The sequence below is a fragment of the Crotalus tigris genome, unplaced genomic scaffold, assembly GCF_016545835.1.
Source record: "Crotalus tigris isolate CLP2741 ecotype Arizona unplaced genomic scaffold, ASM1654583v1 scf7180000019478.12717781048:2074007, whole genome shotgun sequence".
NCBI classification, from domain to species: domain Eukaryota; kingdom Metazoa; phylum Chordata; class Lepidosauria; order Squamata; family Viperidae; genus Crotalus; species Crotalus tigris.
This window is the reverse complement of record NW_024097560.1, coordinates 280001-298573: the sequence shown is the minus strand read 5'-3', so window position 1 is coordinate 298573 and position 18573 is coordinate 280001. Positions and strand designations below refer to the sequence as shown.

Here is an 18573-nt window from a genome sequence, read left to right as displayed (position 1 = left end):
TAATTTGAGCTTTGAGGCACAGCGGGTGCTTAAAACAAAGAGACTTCCCTTGTTTGAAACCCATCCTGATTAAGGAAAGGGAGACTATATTTGCAAAAAAATCTAGGGAGTGCCAGGGAAAGTTGAACCCAACGATGCCCATCAAGGGAAATGGACACTGGTTAAAACTGGCCCGGGGGCGTTTCTGATCCGGTTCCCAGCATGCCTTGCAAAGAAACGAACACGGTAAGCAAAACCTTCCCAGGTCTTTTAATTAAGAGGTTCACATACAACTGATAACTGGATACAAAGCACAGTCAGGTGGCAGCGGAGAAGATGGTAGTCACACACGACAACAGCAAAGCGCCCGACAGTATCATGCACAAAGAAAGGCAGGAGCAAAATGAACAAACAAAAAAAAGATGGAACAGGCTAAGCTAGACCCTCAAACAACCCAATTGTGTATTTCCACCGGCGATCATTTTATCCCCATCCCAGTTGTGTCCTTAACAGTGAGATTTCTCCTTTTCTGGTGCCAACTGGACAGGTTTAAAGTGACATTAGAACAGATAGAAAAAGAGGACTAACAGGAACGCCACCGCGATGGTGAAGTCATTGAAGAAGGGGGACGTCTCCCAAACCCAAAGCAGCAACTTCGGCTCAATCTGGCAGAAACCTAAGTGAAGTCCCTCAGCTTCACTGCACTGTAGGACGTGATTCTTCAAACTGACGTTTTTCCTGTTTGAAAAATCTGCCCCGATTGAAAAGAAGTAGGCTTTCTTTCCGTCAAGACATTCCCATTTGCCTGCTACCTTTACAATCTACCTTTCTGCTGTCGTGGGGCTTAAGGGGGTGACGTGTGGGAATTGCCAGGTCTCTGATCAGGATGGCTCCAGGCAGATGGGCTAAGAGCAAAATAAAACCGAATTATACCCTCCTTTTAGATCAGGGGTGTCCGCTTTAAGACCTGTGGAGTTCCAACGCCCAGAATTTCCCAGCCAACCTGGGCAGACCTCAACTCCCAAAATCCCCTAGTCAGTATGTTGAGGTCCACTCACATTTAAACTGCCACGCTTGCAAAAAACACTGACTTACACGGACTTTCCCATTACACATTTTGCAAATGCACACAGAGACACGAGACATTTTTGTTTCCCCCGTTAGAGTTTGCCAATGTACACGTTGGGTTGTGTCTTGGCTCAAGGACTGTGTAGAGCAGAGAAGGAAGGGATGAAGTCCCAAACTGTGGTTCTCTTGGCCATTTTTGTGGTGTCCTTTTGCACGAGAGACGGAGATGCAATGATCAGATGAGACAGCAGAAACACAATCTGTTGGGACACCTCTTCCACTCCTGTTTTTCAACATCCATCCCTAAGAACTAGGCTCAATTAGAGGGGGAAAAAATTCCCTAAAGTAGTAAAAACCTGTCAGTCCCCTTCACAGTTGGCTTAGGATCATGCAATATGGCTTCCTAAACCACTGAGAATTTTACTCCGCACAGTGAATTTTACTCCGGCATTTGTCAAGGGGAGAGAAACAGGACGCCGGAGAAGTGCACATAATTTTTAAAGGGGTGTATATAAAAAAAAAGCGTTGGGTGAATATTGGTTCATTTTTAAAAAATATCCAGGCAAACCACCAAAGGTTGGAAAAAGGCCGGGTTTCACAGTGCAGAAGTCTGAGACGTTTGGACGCCTATCAGTCTAGGGGAAAGGAAGCAAAGATGGACAGAGACACGCCTGCAAGAGAGAGTGATACAAGTGACCGGAGGTGAAAGAGGAGATAAAATGTGAGTAAATATAAAAAACTAGCAGCATTGCAGGTCAGTAAGACAAGGCTGATCTCCCAGTGAAGAGAGAGGATCAGGCTAAAGGATGGGCTGAAAGGCCCCTTGGCAGCAGCTAGAAGATCTGAATTGCAAAGAGTGGCGACCAAAAGAGGGTGAACAGACTGGCCCTTCCTCAAAGACAAATGCCCCCGTCTCCCCCCTCCCCCATGCCAAAAGCTTTAAAACATCTTTAAAGCCAGGTAAATGAGCAGAAAAGCCAGAGGAAATACAGGTAGTCCTTGACTTATGGCCACAATTGAGTCCCAAATTTCCATGGCTAAGCGAGATCTTTGTTAAGTGAATTTTGCCCCCTTTTGTGACCTTTCTTGGCACGGTTGTTAAGTGAATCATGGCTTCCCCCATTGACACTGCTCATCGGAAGGTCGCAAAAGAGGACCACGTGACCCTGGGATGCTGGGTCCATCATAAATATGAACCGGTTGCCAAGCAGCCATATTTTGATCACATGACCACGGGGCGGCTGTAAGTGTGAAAAGCAGTCATATGTCCCCTCTTTTCCGTGATGTTGTAGCTTCAAATGGTCACTAAATGAACGTTCTAAGTCGAGGACTGCCTGTATTAAAATCCACTTCGGCTCTTTTTCAGCATCAGGCAGGAAACACACCTTTTCCCTCTGCTAATTTCCCTTGTCAAGTTGACAACTACAAGGTGGTTGACATGGCTAATGAACTTTTTTAAAAAATCCCCTGAAATATTGAAAGGGTGAAATGGGTGAGAAATCTCTCCCTTCGTTCCGCCTGCCGTGTTGCGTGTCTGTAGGAGCAGACCGTTGTGCCATGGCTTAACAACATTTAATGTCATGCGCTATAAATCCGGAAGGAGTCGCTTGAGGAAAAACAAACAAACAAACAGACCTTCTTCCTAAAAGTTTCTCAGTGCAAAACCTAGACAACGATGAGGTGTACAGTTGCAATAGACCCACGGTTTAAAAAAAGAAAGCGAGTTTACAACCTCCGTCGAAAGCCGGTACTATAACGTTGGAAAAACGAGGAAGGACTCCAGTCTAAGGGCAGGGGGAATGAATAAATAATAACAACAACAATCTGACAAGGGCTGGGAAGAATTTGGACGTAGCTTCTTTTTATTTTCGGTTTTAGGCTGAGCAAATATTGCACTTGCCAGGTGCTTCGAATCGTACTGCAGGTACTGGCTGAAGATCATGCCCAAATTGTGCTCCTTCCCGTCTGAAGGGGCAGAAACTTGTGCCTGCTAACACTCTTATTGTTTTTCCTGAATTAGTGCAATCCGTCAGCTTCCAAACTCTTTATTTTTTAAAAAATCCTTTAATTAGAACCAGCCTCGATAAACCACCAATCCAGTTGTGTGCGCATGATACCCGGCGTCACCGTCTGCTGAGTGGAAGGTGTCAATTTGACTCGGCCTGGAGCTTTGGCTTCTGCTTGTGGGTCCCGAGTCCTTCCAGACTCCAGAAATTAATCAATTGGCATTGCAGTTGTAAAGAAGTGACAGTCGGCGGCGTTCCCTTTCATGTGTCCAGATCCCAGGACCGGCCTATGTGAACACACGGTCCTCCTACCCACAACCTGGTCTTCTTCTGCTGCTGGTCCCAATGTACCAGTGTGTTCTCGTCTTTGACGGATGGCTAAGAAGAAGCTGAACAGGCACATATTTACAATCTCTAACCCTGGATAAGAGCAGGAAAACAGTGGATCTCGAAGATGAGGCCGCTTGAAGTCTTGGTGGCAGAAGATGGCTCCTGTTCTTGGCCCGCCCGGTTGCGCTCCACATATCCAACTCCTTGCCACTGCCCAGCCTGCATGTTTTGTGGGGGAAAGGAAACCCAAATCGCTCGGTTGCTCCTGGCCAGGTCACTGCCGCCCCACCGGCAATGAGTAGCACCATATTTGCCCACGAGCTCCATGCTGCTGGCCTTGTCGTGGCCCCTGCTTCCGCCACCTGGGCAAGTGCAGCTGGCCATCATCGCGCCTCGGACGCCTTTCTATTTCTGACCCAAGTTCCCCGGTTCGAGCCTCGGGAGCGTGCTTCGGCCCCAGCAGCCTGTGGCAAGACTCATGCTCCGTTGGCTGCGTTCTCGGTCCCTTTCCCGCTCGCTTTCGGACTGGCTTTGTGTCCGTTCTGGACGGTAACTGGCACTCTGGCCAGCCGATGTGGTGGGCTGGGAGGAGATGGTCCGCAAGAGATGGTTCCTCTTGCGCAGGAATTCAGTTTGGCCCGGAAGTCCGAAGCTGCCCTTCCGGAGACCCATTCGAGTAGTGTTCTTGGCAGGTCGGGAGCGATGGGTGTACTCTAGCTGGGCCAGATGGGATGCGTAGCCTTCCGTGATGAACTATGGACAAAAGACATAAAAAACTCCTTACTGTGCGAGAGGATCTGCCCTTAGCTTAGGATTAAAGAATCCTTTTCTTCTACAAGCTCCTTCCCTGAGATTTATGGACAGCGGGCTGGACCCATGACAATAAAAGGATCTTACTTGGCATTGGTTCTGTAACTTTTTGGTAGACCGCCCGACAATGAAGATCTGTGGAGGGGACAGGTTGATGGAGGTGTAGACGGAGACATCCTTGGTGGATCCATAGGCCGCATGGATCTTCATGTCCAGCTAGAATAAGAAGAAATAGCCAGTCAGCCCAAGAGCTGGGGGGGGGGGAGTATATGGTTGACTCAGGAGCCATGGTGTCACAGTGGTTAGAACGCAGTATTGCAGGCTAACTCTGCTGACAGCTAGCAGTTCAATCCAGACTGGCTCAAGGTTGACTCAGCCTTCCATCCTTCCGAGGTGGGTAAAATGAAGAGCCAGAATGTTTGGGGGCAATAGGCTGACTCTATAAACTGCTCAGAGAGGGTGTGAATATACCATGAAGCGGTATATAAGTCTAGGTGCTATTGCAATGAACATTCATTGTTAGGTGGTTTAGATGTATAAGAAGTGAAAATAGAAAAATGTGGTGGCCTCCTCCCTCTCACGTTCTCAGCATCCTACACACTTGAAACATGATGGCTGTGAACTCACCCACCTTCCCACCTCCAATGCAAATCAATAGCTAATTAAGTTCCTGCAGAGAGGACCAGGCATGGATCAGCAGGAACACAACCTCTTCCTCATTGCGCTTTTCCTGCCAATGGCTGAGCTCCCAACCAGAACAGCCCTAAACACAGGTCTATACCAAAGCCATCACTAAACAACTGCCCACAGACCAGGCTAATCGGGCTCCTGCACCAAGCATTGGTCATTTTAGATGGTCTTGGATTCTCAAAGGCGTGTTTCACGGGACTCAGCCCAGCTGACGGCAACTGCTTTAACCTGTTGCGAATTCGGCTTACATCCGTGACTAGAAACTTCAGGAAGTTGGCTTTGTGCCTCAAGGGATCGTGAACCAATCCGTCGCAGAAGGAGACAATCCCGTGGGGGAAATTGTGTTGTGCTAACCAGGCCACCACTCTCTGCTTCTGCATGTCGGGCCGGCCTGTGACGTAGACAATGAGGTAGCCAAGCTCTTGCCAGTGCCTAAAGAGGGGAAAAATGAGGAAGACAGATGAGCGGAGAGAGACAGTGAGAACATAAAGACAGAAAGTATGCCATAAGGAGCACGGCGGCTCATGTGGTTAGAACAATGAGTTGAAAACCAGCAAGCGTTTGAGAGCCGCCTGCTGCTGTGTGATGGGGTGAGCTCCGTCATTCGCTCCAGCTCCTGCCTGCCTAGTCATTTGAAAGCATGCAAACAGAAGTAGATAAATAGGTACCACTTCGGTGGGCTCACTAAAGGGATATGAAAGGAGTCCCCAACTGGGCATCCCCCGGGAAAACAGTTATGTCACTGGCTAATCAGTTCAACCTGGAAGTGCCTTGGAGCTTCCGACACGAAAGCAACAGCATAAAACCCCATTATTCAGTACAATTTCCTGGCACCAACTCTGCCCACCACTGAGCCCTCCATACCGTACAACATCAACTGCTCCAGCCCTGACTTTGGGGTCACTGCCCATGATGGAGACACTGGCTGCGAAGGAACCATCGATGCTGAAGACCACGAATTCGGTCGCCCGGGGTAAAACGGTTATGTAGCTATCGGCATATGTGTGATCACCCCTAAGGAGAAAGAAACAGAGAGGGAATCTTGACTTCATTATACGGGCAGTTCTCAACTTACAACAGTTCATTTGGTGACCGTTCGAAGTTACGACGGCACTGAAAAAAGTGACTTAGTGACCATTGCTTCACGCTTACAACTTGCAGAATAGATTATTTCCTTTCCTTATTTAAGCTGTCATATCTACCTGCCTTCAAAGGGGAAAAGAAGATGGCCAATCGCTCCCAACGTTGTTCCACTGTTGTACCCCACTCCACAGCAAACATTCCTGCACAAGAACATACCTCACCACCATTTTGACAGGATACACTCCGATCCCCAGCCGCCTCTGCTCAGGAATCATGTAGGAAATCCGGCCACTGCTGTTGGTGACCTCTGTATCAAAGTAAACCCATTCTCCTGAGGGGGGTTGAGTCATGATGTGAATGTCCACCTGAAGGGCAAAGAAGAAGTCTGGAATATTCTAGACCATCCGAGTTTGAATCCCATTGTCATACAGACTTGGGTGAATCCACTTCATTCATTACGGGTTTATACTGAGAAGGGGGAGTAAATATGAAGTGCCCCCATGAAGTAGAACTCACCACTTTCTTTTTGGCTAATCTGGCATAAGGCTGGGTGTTCATCTTTCTAATGTGGCTCTACTTAGCTCCAATTTCCATTTTGGCTGATCGAGGGCTCTAGATTAATGTTTCTCTACCTTGGCAGCTTTAAGATAGGTGGACTTCAACTCCCAGAATTCCTCAGCTGGTGATTTCTGGGAGTTGAAGTCCACACATCACTTTCTTTTGGGTATATCGGGCATAAGGCTGCTTCCTGATCTTGCTAATATGGCTCTACTTCGCTCTAATTTCTATTCTGGTTGACCAAGAGCTCTAGAATAGCGTTCAACTTTGGCAGCTCTAAGATAGGTGGACTTCAACTCCCAGAATTCCCCTGCCAGCCATGATCAAGATTGAGAGCTCTGGATCAATGTTCCTCAACGTTGGCATCTTAAGAGAGGTAGACCTACTGCGAGGTTGGACTGGAGGACCTCTACAACCCATACCAATTCTTTTGTTCTAAAATTCTACAAATGCCACTGCTACAGAAGCAATTACAGTTGGGATGTGAGTTCCTATAGGACCAAGCGCCCTTTGATTCTACATCTGCCACCTTTTTGAGCTTCGCAGGAGCAGATCAGCAACTCGCCTTCTCCCCTGTGAGCGTGACCATGTCCAACGGGCCATACATGAATCTCCCGTTCAACACCTGGGGCCTTTCCTCATTGGCTACGGTGTCGTTGATTCGGTGATTGGCTGTGACATTCTGCCAAAAGAACAGAGGGAGCAAATGTCGGATTTGGGAGCATCAATTCCCACCCTAAAGGACACGGCAGAAGCACAATCTTATCATTTATTTTTAATTTTGTGTTTTCAACATCTTCTACTCATACATAATTCTAGACATGTCTTGTTTGTTAGTTGACGTAGGGTGATCAATGAGTCTGGATGGCGATTAATCATTTTTATGCACAGCGCTTTATTTAACTGAAGCAGGGAACTTTCTTCTGCCTGGCTGAGTGGATGCACTGATTTAAATTTACTTTTTAATTCAACTCTCGGGGTAGCTGTCAGCCCCCCGACCCCTCGCTACACTGACAAATATTGAATTATACAACAGATTCTGCATGTTGCCAGCTAAACTCCATCTTATAACCTTTTTCTTATACATTGATCGTGGTCGTTTTCAAACTGTTTCATATTGTTATTGTTATTATTCATTGCACAATCAGCCAGTTATTACTGCTATTATTTCTTCTAGCTGAATCAACGTTACCATCATCATCCTGGTTCTAAACCCAAAGTTGCAATTTAGAGCTTTTTCATCCTTCTCTGTCCCCCCCCCCCTCCGTTTGGGGCACTGGCAGATGGGGGGGACGAACGCAACCCACCCGTAGCTTGACGTGAGTCCGTTTGCGCAGCCATTTCTCCCTGGGTTTGGAAGGCGTGAAGACGGAGACTTCTTTCCCATCCACTTCAAGGATGCTGCTGTTCTCGTGGCGCATCACCTGAAAGGTGAAACTGAGATTGTCCTCGCTGCGATGCCACGTCTGATGAACAGGCCACATTGGCACGACCCACAAAGACACAAACTCTGGTTTACAAATGGCCAAAGGGCCCATGTTTCACACTAAGCCCAGGATGGGCAATGGTTTGTCAGCTGGCAGTCAAAAAGGGATGGAAAGGATCTTGGCAAGAGGGCACTCACCTGTCTGAGGAGAAAGGAGACCACGTCCGTGGATTCCCAGTAACTGGCGTGAAAGAGGTGTGGTAAGGCGACTGTGGGAAAGGCGGTCAGTGCATCCGGACAGTAGAGAGCATAGTCAATCCTTTTGGTTCCCCACCACTTCGCCGCAACTGAGAGCAGAAAGAGATCCCATTAGGTTTCTGCAAAGTATCCCGTCGTTTCATCTGCGACAACTCCCAAAACCATGGACCCTCCAGGAAAAGGGTGAGAAAACTCCCCTGGCCACGTCAATCCTATGAAGTGTTTGGCCACAGCTCTTCTCGGACCATGGAAGGTCCAGAAGGAGCTGCCTCACCACCTTGGGAGAGTCAACAGATTGGCATTCCTTGTGATTTGAGGAACCTATTTCTGAATCTACGACAGAGTAGCCAAAATTTGGGCCTCAAAGAAAGGACAGAAAGAAGCTGATCTGGATAAGCAAGTCCTCACCTGTTGTTCAGTGTTATCATTCTTGGAAATTTAAATGGAAAGTGTCAAAGACTAGCCCATGAGGAGAATTCCTAGATTTTATGTCCGGAAAAGTGAACTAACTTGGTTGATTTATTTATAAATCAAATTTATGTAGCCTCCATCTCAGAAGAAATGACTTTGCTGAACTTCATCCAACTCCTTCTCTTAATTCTGCTCTTAATTCCAGGAAAAATCCACATCTGAGATGATAATACACATAGCCACTCAAATACGGAGTGGGACCACATTTGACCAGATTCTCAATGTTAAATTGAGAGTTGGGAAAGCAAAGTGAGAGCTTCCAAGCCATTCTGCAAAAAAGATTTCTGCTTTTTCAGGCTCATGAAATATTTAAGGAATTCCCCAAAGTAGGGCAGTCAAGAACCAGCCTTTCCTTCCCAAGGAACAGCTCAAGAGGACAAGATAATCGGAGGACACGTGCAGCGTAGAACGTTAAGAGGAATCTGAATGAGCTTGACGCTTTGTGACGGGCTGTTAGTAGCATGTCGGTTAATCAGAGCGAGAGTAAAAAGAGTGGTTTGTTAAACAGAGCAAGATTTGAGAAAGACCTCCTTTGAAGATGATTTTTGGGTTCTGGAGACAGCGAAAGAAGAGATAAGCAATTGCTCCGTTTTGATCCCGTTCTCCTCGCTCTCCAGAATACCTTCATGGACATCAAGCTCTGGAATCAGATGAACGGTCTCCAGTTCCCTGTGGAGGGAGCTCTCAAACCTTCGTCCTAGAGTATTCGGGGATCTTTCCAGCTTGTGCCCCCCAGTCCTCTGGGGGAAGGACTGGATGTGGGGTTTGTGGGGGAGCGCTAGGAGAGCCAGAAGGCTAAACCCTCTGGAGTGGTTGAGATGGTGTTTTTTCTCTAGAAGGAATCACATTTTCAAAGAGAAAGAGAGAGACGGAGAAAGACAACACAAAAATAAAACACACGCTTTTGTTAAAACAGAAAGGGAACCATGCAAAAAAAAAAATGCACCACAGATTTTTGACCTCTGATAATACATTGGGGTGTAGAATGCGTTCAACCATATATTGGATGAGATAAAAATCAGCCATTCCTTTGGCTTCGAAGTTGGGAATTTGTGATCTAGAGCCGATGAACCAAAATAGGAAGTTGAAAAGGGAAACAATTTTTGAAAGTTAAGACTTCTTAACAAGGGTTGTGCCCTTGTTCTTCGGGGTTTCAGGAATTATGGGAGGGTAAGAAAGTAGAGTGGAAAAACTCTGAAGGTCAACGGGGCATTGAGTTGGAATGATGTTCTCTGAACTAGGAACAAAAATGGGCATTTTAACTTCTGATGTATTGCAATACAGCCATATTTCTCAAGTTTGGCAACTCTAAGATGTGTGGGCTTCAGTTCCCAGAGTTGAAGTCCACACATCTTAAGAGTTGCCAAGCTTGAGAAACACTGCAGTACAAACTCTGGATCTGTAAAGAGTTGGCTTTTTTGATTGTGAGGGATATGGCATTCATTTTGAATGCTAACCACGAGCCTTTCCTTCTTCTGCAACATCTTGAAAAGGTTTATTCCCAGACAAAGGGAGAACTTCACGGTAGGAGCAAAGAGAAGCAGTAGACAGTATCAGCTGATCTTCACAGATTGAGGGAACGAAGCACAGGATAGGCTCATTTCCGTGGGAAAAAACACTTACTGTTGGCTATGTTGGAAGCAGTGTAACTGTCTGCCATCCCCGACACCTGGCTGACAGTGCTCACTTCACTTGCTCTCCGGAAGGCCCTGAACTGGGGAGTGGAAACGGGAGCAGACGGGGATGCGTTTTCCACCAAGACGCCACCATGAGACTGAACAACATCTGCTACAGGGACGAAACAGGGAAATCGAGAATATTAAACCCAACCACACACACACACAAAGACAACCAGGATGCCATAAATACATAAAGAAAGAAAAAGCAGGCAGGCACACAAAAAGAGGTTGGATGTCACTTTGGTGGACATCAAATCAAAGCTCTCAAAACCAACTCCACAGAAGAAGCTTTGGTAGGGAAGCACCAAGGAGAAAAAAATTAGGTGGACAATGGCAAAAGCATCAAAACAGGATCTCCACAGCCATGAAAACCAACAGAAGAGAAACCAAGCAAATCTTCCTTAGAAGGAAATGGAAAAATCGAAGCATTCCACCTGAGTGCTGGAATGACTCACACCAACAGGCAGACTTTGTGGGCAGCTGGGTTTCTCAACGTTGGCAATATGAAGACGTGTGGACTTCAACTCCCAGAATTCTAAGAGATGAAGTCTACATATTTTCAGGTTGCCATGCAGGCTGGGGAATTCTAGGAGTTGAAGTCTACACATCTTAAGGTCACCATGCTGGTTAGGGAATTCTGGGAGATGCGTCCGTACATCTTAAGGTTGCCATGCAGGCTGAGGAATTCTGGGAGTTGAAGTTCACCTATCTTCACATTGCCAAGGTTGAGAAACCCTGCTCTAGAGGGGCTTCATGAGTTGGTTCCAAATCTGAACGGAAGGGGGGCGTTTCTGATCCTTCCTGAAGCCCCTCAATGAGAGAGGGATGGGGAGAAGGGAAAGCAAGACACCCCAAATCCTAAAACTCAAACAAGACACCCACAAGCTGACAGATATGCCATGCAGGAGAGCTGTTGGGACAGGGGAGAGAAGCCACAAGCAGGATGGGGAGACGGGGGGGGGTTGTGAAAGCTTTCCCAAAAGGAGCAAGAAAGGTACTGAAGTCCAGCCTTTGCCAAAAATTAAGTAGGTTGGGAGGCAGCCCCTGCAAAGATAAATGCAAGCATGGCCTTTCCTGGGCCCGTCAACCAAACTGAAATAAACCAAGAACTCAACTTGACGATTCAACTTGAGCTCTAGAGAAAGTGGCACGCTGTTGCTAGAACTTCCATAATTCCGTACCCACCAACGTGACTTATATCTCACTGAAATACTACACAAAGGTGACTTCTAAGCAGACGTTGCTGCAGCTTTTCCCTGAAGCCTGGCACCTTCCAGATGTCTTGGGCTACTGTCACCATCATCCTCAGCCAACACCACAACTCTTCTTGTCCCTTATGGGTGACCCTAGCTCAGCATATCTGGAGGGGCCCTGCTTGAGAAAATGGTTGAAACGACATGGAAATCATTCATCTTTAGAGGAAAATCATCAAAGATGGATATTGATTTGGGGGGTTTGTTTCTCCAGCAACGCAAAGAGTTTCCTCTTTCGTTCATCTCTCCTGATTTCTCCAGCACGGCTGGAATATTCTCCCTGGGTCTGTCTTCTAAGAAGATGGAAAAGCTTTCAAGATGGGATGCACAAGCATTAGTCACCGCTCCGAAAACACCACACCAGACCAAATGGGGGAAGGTTCAGATCACACACACTCAGCAAATCCAGAATTTTTATTGGAAACGTCTTGCCAGTTCAAGGTGGGGACGGGGATACTGGTTTCCATGAAGTTGTCCTGGTTCTGAAGAGCAACCAGAAGATTGCTTTCAACGAGGAGGGCAGGATTGTTCTGGACTGTTTCCACTAGAAGCAGACGAGGAAGAAAACAAAAAGGGGCACCAAGAAAAATAAAAAAACAAGAAGACAAGAGACATGTGGCCACAAGCACTGGAACAGGACTCTTACAACCAACATCAACACCATCTTCTACAAGAGTTGGGATGCTGGAAACAAAGCTTTGGTGGTAGACCCTAGTGAGGTCTGAACAGGTATAAAAGAGTGGTGGCTATAGCTGAGAGAAGATGCTGGACCTAATTGCTGTAGTGGTGAGGTCCATATCTAGACGAGAGGACAATGGAGCTATCTTTTTAGGAACAGGGAGAGTCTTGATGGATTCTTTGCCCACCTTGTTTGTTCTCCACTTGAAGTCAACCCACCTTTTATACCTGTTCAGGGGTGATCCATAGTCCAAAACACAGATCTTTTCCCAATCACACTGTCCTGGACCCAAAAGCAGAAGTGGGGGCAGTTCACAGTGACGTGGGCCCAGTGGCATAAAAACCAGGATTCGTGGCTATGCAGAACGCTTTCTTTTACTTTTGGTGCATTTTTTTTTCTGAAGTCCAAGATATGAATATTTTGGTTGAGTTCCCACCCATAAATCCAACTCGATCTGTTTTTTTCTGAAGTCCAAGATATGAACATTTCAGCTGAGCTCCCACCCGTCCTTCAGAGGTTGGTTCTAATTATCAGGCTGAACCTTAAAGAAGTCTCGAGCAGAAGACTCGGTGGATTGTAGCTAAGAGCAACGATTTAAGTCTACCTCCAGGAACTTCTACACACCCGTAGGGAGAAAGCTAACATTCTACCATCCCTGTTCATTAAACAGACAGCTGTATTTGCTTGTTAGCCCAAGACTCAATATTTGATCACCACTGTGCTGGAGATCACTTCAAAAGCTAATCCCACAGAGTTTCCACATGGGACATAAGCTTGACAGCAATTAATTCCTGATGGCTGACTCAGAATAGGGTGTCCTTCACATGAAAAAGGATCTAGGACAGCTGAAGACAAGGGCGACTCTACAGCAAGGATTAAAACCCTAGGAAAATGCCATTGCTTGTATTCCTCAGAAACAAAGAGTCTAGGACTTGTGTATCTCGTCATCCAAAGAGTTTTAACTTGGCCACCTCAGTTGGATTTGATTTTCTCCAACTCTCCAGCTTCACTTAAGGACTTAAGGAAATCTGGAATTGCAAATCAATGCTTCCCCAACCTAGAAGACAATATGTGGACCTCAGATTCCTGAGGAACATCTTGACCGTTGTCTCAACTTCTTCTCGCTGGCAAGAGACACTTCAGGAATTGAAAACAGGTGCCGCCCACCCCATTACCTGTTCGCTTATAAGATAGAAACGGGGAAAAATGAACTTACCCAGAAGAGCTGAATTGCCATCCCCAAGAGGGAACCGCTGGTAACGTGGTATGTTAAAGGGAGGTAAAATATGGAACTTCTTCTCTAGAAGAGGCTCCAAGCGAGAGGCGGAAGGATCAGCTGGGTGGAAGAGGTTGTAGACTTGCTGACAGGCTGGTCTCAACTGGAAGACTAAGCCATAGAGAGAAGAGAAAGAATTGGCAAAGGGGACGGATACTGAAACCATAATCCACAGCTCTGCTATCTCATGAACAACCCTCTTCATTGGCTCTAAAGCTCTTCCAGATAGTCAAAGTTAATGCAATCTGTGTGCAACTCTGAATTTTGTCATACATTGGAAAAACTCTTAAGAAATGCTCGCGTTGGCCTCGGGACTAATTCCAGCACTCCAAGTTTGCATCTTTGCTCGTAAAACCTGTGAAAAGGAAGACATAGCTTCAGGAGGGTCCCTTCCCCACCAGGGAACCTACTGTCAAGAGTTGGTATGATGGTTTTTCGTAAGGCAAGGACCAGCCCCAGCGGACACCCAAAGAGGAAGAAGTCGGAGATCTCAAATTCAAACTTCCCAAGATTCCCACCACTGTCCAATTGAGTGGAGCTACTGGATCGCCGTGATCCCGGAAAGTTCTTCAGAGCACTAGAATGTAAACTAGAGAGGGCAAAAGATGGAACATCAGCAGAGATACACACACCCCAAAAGAGGGACAATCAGTAAAACACATTTATGTAATAAACACATGTGTACATCATGCTCCAGTTGACGAAACATGCAATTTTGCTGTAGGAATACCAGAAAAGTGCACATCAGAACCTTGGACAGAGGACATTTATAGGGGTGGCCTGTACAGAGAATCCTTGACTCAACAATTGTCCCAAAGGTGCTTTTTCAGGATGAGAAGCAAAATGTTTTCAAGGGAAAAAAACCAAAGAAGTCCAGTTGCCTTGTGGAAAAGCACCTTTGGGAGAACCATGACCCGGATGATGGAGAATCTCCACAGACACTTGACTCACAACGGTTAAGAGTTACAACCATTAAGACTGGTAGCCATATACTGGACAGGCTCCATCCAGTCTCAAGTTGAGGACTAGCTGCTTAAAGCAGCAGAAGAATGAAATAACTGTCAACTTTGTGGCATGATTATGCTCTACAGTTCACCCCATGTGGAATTATTTTGATTGCAAAATTTAAATTAGAAGAAGGGATTAAGCAAAGCTCTGCTCCCTCTCATTGCTTTTTGACCATTCTCTTTTATTTGTATTCTTTGTTGTCTTTCACTGATATTGATATCTGCCTTGGTACTTCTTGACAGAATGCCACAGGTAGGGAAGAAATGTAGGGGTTGGCTGAAATATTTCTGAATACAACCTCTTAAGCCAGGTTTAATTTTCAACCCATGATATTTTGGAGAGAAAAAAAAACACATTCAGATGTCTATTTAGTTTCTCTTGTCCATGAGAAGAACATGTGCAGAAGGTTTCAGCCATTCTTGAATGCCTTTATTCTCCGGGCTATTCCATGCCACGAGGGCAAGGCTTTTCATCAGTCAGACCCCCTTGATCAAGGGGGTTATTGCTAAAAAAATCTGCTCTCTTGGATTACATTCAAGAGATTTCTTGGCAGATGGCTGCCCTCCAGACTAGCACCATGCCCCCGACGTTCTAGATTTCTCTACAATACAGAAAGCGGTGAGTGCAGCTTACCTATTTCTTCCTCAAGGAAGGTGTTGGGGCAAGAAGGGGTAGTTAAAAGGGGTAAAGAGAAAAGAAAAGAAACAAGAGAGAAGAAATAAGAGAGGGAAGTGAAAGAGGAAGGCAATCTCGGCAGCTCGCATACAACCTTATTTATTTATTTGTAGAATGTATAGGCCACCCACCTTACCTCAAGGTAACTCTGCCCGGCTAACAATCATGAAAGATAAAAACTATATAAACTAAAACATATAAATACAAAAAAATTAGTTTAGCACCACCTTAAAATGAGGTTCTCGTAATTATTGGGTTTCCTGCCCGAACAGGGGGTTGGACTAGAAGACCTCCAAGGTCCCTACAATCATCCAGCAGTCTTTGCTGGGTGATCTGCAGAGCTGGGGGAAGCCGTTAATCACAAGCAGGGATGAGTTTCTAAGCGAAGGAGTTATAACTTCCCTTTTCCTCCGAGGTTGGAGGAAGACAACAGTGCTCCAAATTATTTAGTGCAGGGAGTAAAACAAAAGCCTGCCCAAATCCCATAAATCTTCGGAACAACACCGAGAGAATTTTCCTATTGATGGGAAACATGCTCAATAAAATGGATGGCAGCCTGGCTGAGCAAGCAAGCATTCTTATCAGCTTGGGACCACCTGCAAATCAATTCCTGGGCAGCTCATTTGGGGGGGGGAGTGCAGAGCAACGGTTCGCTGGGGGGAGGGGGAGGTGTCCACTGAACAAGTCTGGAGGATCCCTAGGAAACCTCAGTTCAAGTCCCCACAGGGCAGTCTGAGCTGGTTCCTCTCTATCTCAACATGGCCTACCTCATCACAGGGTTCATCTTGCTGGGTTAATAGGTATTAGGGGAGACCTGGCACCCCCCCCCCAGAAAACTGTGGGGTCTTTGGTGCTCTCTGAGCTGGGTGGTTCTCTTGCAGACATTCTAGCACTGAGGATGTTGCCTAGTTGTCTCATGACACGTTTGCAAGGAAATTAACCAGCTCAGAGAGCACCCAGGACGCCAACGATTCAACCCCAAGCTACCACTCTTCTCTTCTCTAGGTACTCCAAGACAAACGTGGCGCCCAACTAGATCCGCCTCTCCACCTCTGCTACCTGGACAGGAACGCCTGGTGCTGCTTCAGGGTGTCCAGCTCGAAGGTGGACGAGTCGCTCCTTTTCCGCAGCAGCTGCTGCTTCTGGGGGTCTTCCTCCTCGCTGCGTGGCAGATCTGCCGTGCTCCGGCTGAGATGCCGGCTGGCTTCCAGCCCACAGCCTTCCGAGCAGTAGCTGTTGTTCACCAGGATGCCAGGAGACAGGAGATCCGCGTCCTGGAATTTGAACGACACGGGCCAGGTCATCAGAGTCTCGAGAAAGGGCAGAAGGGTGTCCAGCTCTGTTGGGGAAAGGAGATCCACGCACAGCCCGACTGCCAGCTCAACCGCCGGCGGCAGCTGGACCGGTTTACCCCTCGCTTGTCGGGTTTGCACTTAGCAAGTAATCTGATTCTTTCTGTGGCTGCTGTGGTTTTAACCACCAGCCCAAAGGGGAGAAAGTGAGGCTGCAAAGATAACTGGTGCTCACCAAGCATTTGCATCCCGTGGAAGGATGCAAAACATCATCCTGTCGTATCTGGGTTCATCTCCATCCTGTCGGGTGGAGATGGGTTCCTTTCTGAGCTAATCTTGGTTAATTGCAATCTTCATATTTATCATTTTAATATTTTAGTGTTTTATATCAGGGGTCTCCAAACTTGGCAACTTTCAGACTGGTGGATTTCAGCTCCCACAATTCCCTCAGCCAGCATAGACTTCCCATAGAATTCTGGGAGTTGAAGTCCATAAATCTTGATGTTGCCAAGTTTGGAGAGAGAGCCCTGTTTTATAAGATTGTTTTAGAGTGACTTGACTGTGAGATGGGTGCCATATAAATTTAATAAATAAATAGATGAGCTAAGCAGGTTTATGAAATTCAGTGCTGGCCTTGCAGAGGTGAAACGGGAGAATTACACCGAGAAGGAATTACGGAATTGTTATTTCAGGCTCTGTGTCTACCTCAGAGCCTGGCCAGTCTCTAGAGAGCATAACGTGTCCTTCTCTGCGTAATTCCCAAAGGGCCAGGGCCAAGAGAAAGAAACACGCAGAGTCAGGGACAAAGCTAAACCCAAGATAAAAAACAAAAATCCATTAATATTGCTACTCACCGTGTGTTCTATCCTTTTTCATCCGTTGCACTGAACATCACAGTTTAGTGGCCATATTCATGTTGGCCCTGGGATCCCCAACAGGGGTTTTGTGGGTCCCGGATTCTGCACCAACCTGGTTTGATTGCCTTTCCTTTCTGTCCAGAACCAGCTTGAGAGCTTGACTTGTTTACCTGCACGCTGATGACGCTCCCACGCCGGCTACTGTTTTGACTCTCTGGCATGGTCTGGTTGCTATAACACAGGGCGTCAAAGGCCAGGATTCCTCCCACACAGTCCCCTATCAGGCACACCTGAGGAAAACAAAACCCATACCTGGTTATTTTTGAGGGACACCTACTCAGGTTTCCCAACCAAAAGCAGAGAATGAAAAGCTAGACTCAATGTTTCCCAACCTTTGGGCATTTCCAGCAGCGTGGACTTCAACTCCCAGAATTCCACCGCCAGCATGATCATTAATGAGACTTCTGGGAGTTGAAGTCCACACTTCTGGACATGCCCAAGGTTGGGAAACATTGAGTCTAGGGGCTATGGGTATCTCTAGAAAGCCATGTCTGAGGGCTCACTGAGAGAGTCCACCTTGAAGATCACTAAATTAGATTGAGGAGAGTGGACCCAGCACAGTTGTCTAACGCCAGATGTTGATGAAGGCCACCTTCATCCATGGTTACATGGAAGGCTTGTTGGCTAAGCTTGAAAGCAGAAGGAACCTGCTTTCTAATGAGTTCCTTCAGATGGTGCTGGAGGCAGAAAAGCAATTGGTATGGTTTCACCTCATAAAAATCTAGGCCGTTGCAGCCTGGAGGTTCTCCTTTACCCATTAATATTCCCTCTCCTCCAAAAAAGTATGTGGCTTCTAGAACATTCCCTTGGGAAGTTCAGGCTGGTGGTGACAGGAGTCCAAAACTAGAACTATTAAAGTCAAGAATGTATAGACACACCTGTTTCTCCCATTTCATCCTAACCAGTGAAGATACTAGCTACCACCAGTAGAGTTAGAGGGGTGAACATGTTGATTTCAAGGACTTTGGAGATGAGATCAAAGTCTACATTGAAAGTCTATATCTTGCCTACTCCTGGGAGAAGGAAAGAAGCTAGAGCCACAATTTGACCAAGCTGGTGTTCCTCAGCTGAGGGTCAACGCAATGTGGCCAATGACCTATTCAACAGCAATCCAG

The 18573-nt window shown here is 46.6% G+C and overlaps 1 protein-coding gene across 10 annotated transcripts in view; it reads right to left on the bottom strand.

The window, feature by feature from the left end:
- Positions 1 to 2882: 2882 nt before the first annotated feature.
- Positions 2883 to 18573, bottom strand: part of PITPNM2 (phosphatidylinositol transfer protein membrane associated 2) — a 65573-nt gene continuing 49882 nt past the window's right edge. For 2 of the 10 annotated variants that reach the window (XM_039362722.1, XM_039362723.1), the window contains exons 12-27: positions 17569 to 17688; positions 16309 to 16523; positions 15208 to 15213; positions 13977 to 14155; positions 13507 to 13677; positions 12006 to 12155; positions 10303 to 10467; positions 9302 to 9511; positions 8149 to 8297; positions 7832 to 7948; positions 7090 to 7206; positions 6183 to 6331; positions 5748 to 5897; positions 5132 to 5315; positions 4281 to 4409; positions 2883 to 4136 (exon numbers count right to left, since the gene is read on the bottom strand). In XM_039362722.1, the coding sequence (XP_039218656.1) occupies positions 3789 to 4136; positions 4281 to 4409; positions 5132 to 5315; positions 5748 to 5897; positions 6183 to 6331; positions 7090 to 7206; positions 7832 to 7948; positions 8149 to 8297; positions 9302 to 9511; positions 10303 to 10467; positions 12006 to 12155; positions 13507 to 13677; positions 13977 to 14155; positions 15208 to 15213; positions 16309 to 16523; positions 17569 to 17688 (2559 nt within the window). In that variant the 3' untranslated portion in view covers positions 2883 to 3788. Of the gene's footprint in view, positions 4137 to 4280; positions 4410 to 5111; positions 5316 to 5747; positions 5898 to 6182; positions 6332 to 7089; positions 7207 to 7831; positions 7949 to 8148; positions 8298 to 9301; positions 9512 to 10302; positions 10468 to 12005; positions 12156 to 13506; positions 13678 to 13976; positions 14156 to 15207; positions 15214 to 16308; positions 16524 to 17568; positions 17689 to 18573 lie in introns of all 10 variants that reach the window. The other 8 variants (XR_005559046.1, XM_039362728.1, XM_039362726.1 and 5 more) reach the window with 8 other exon arrangements.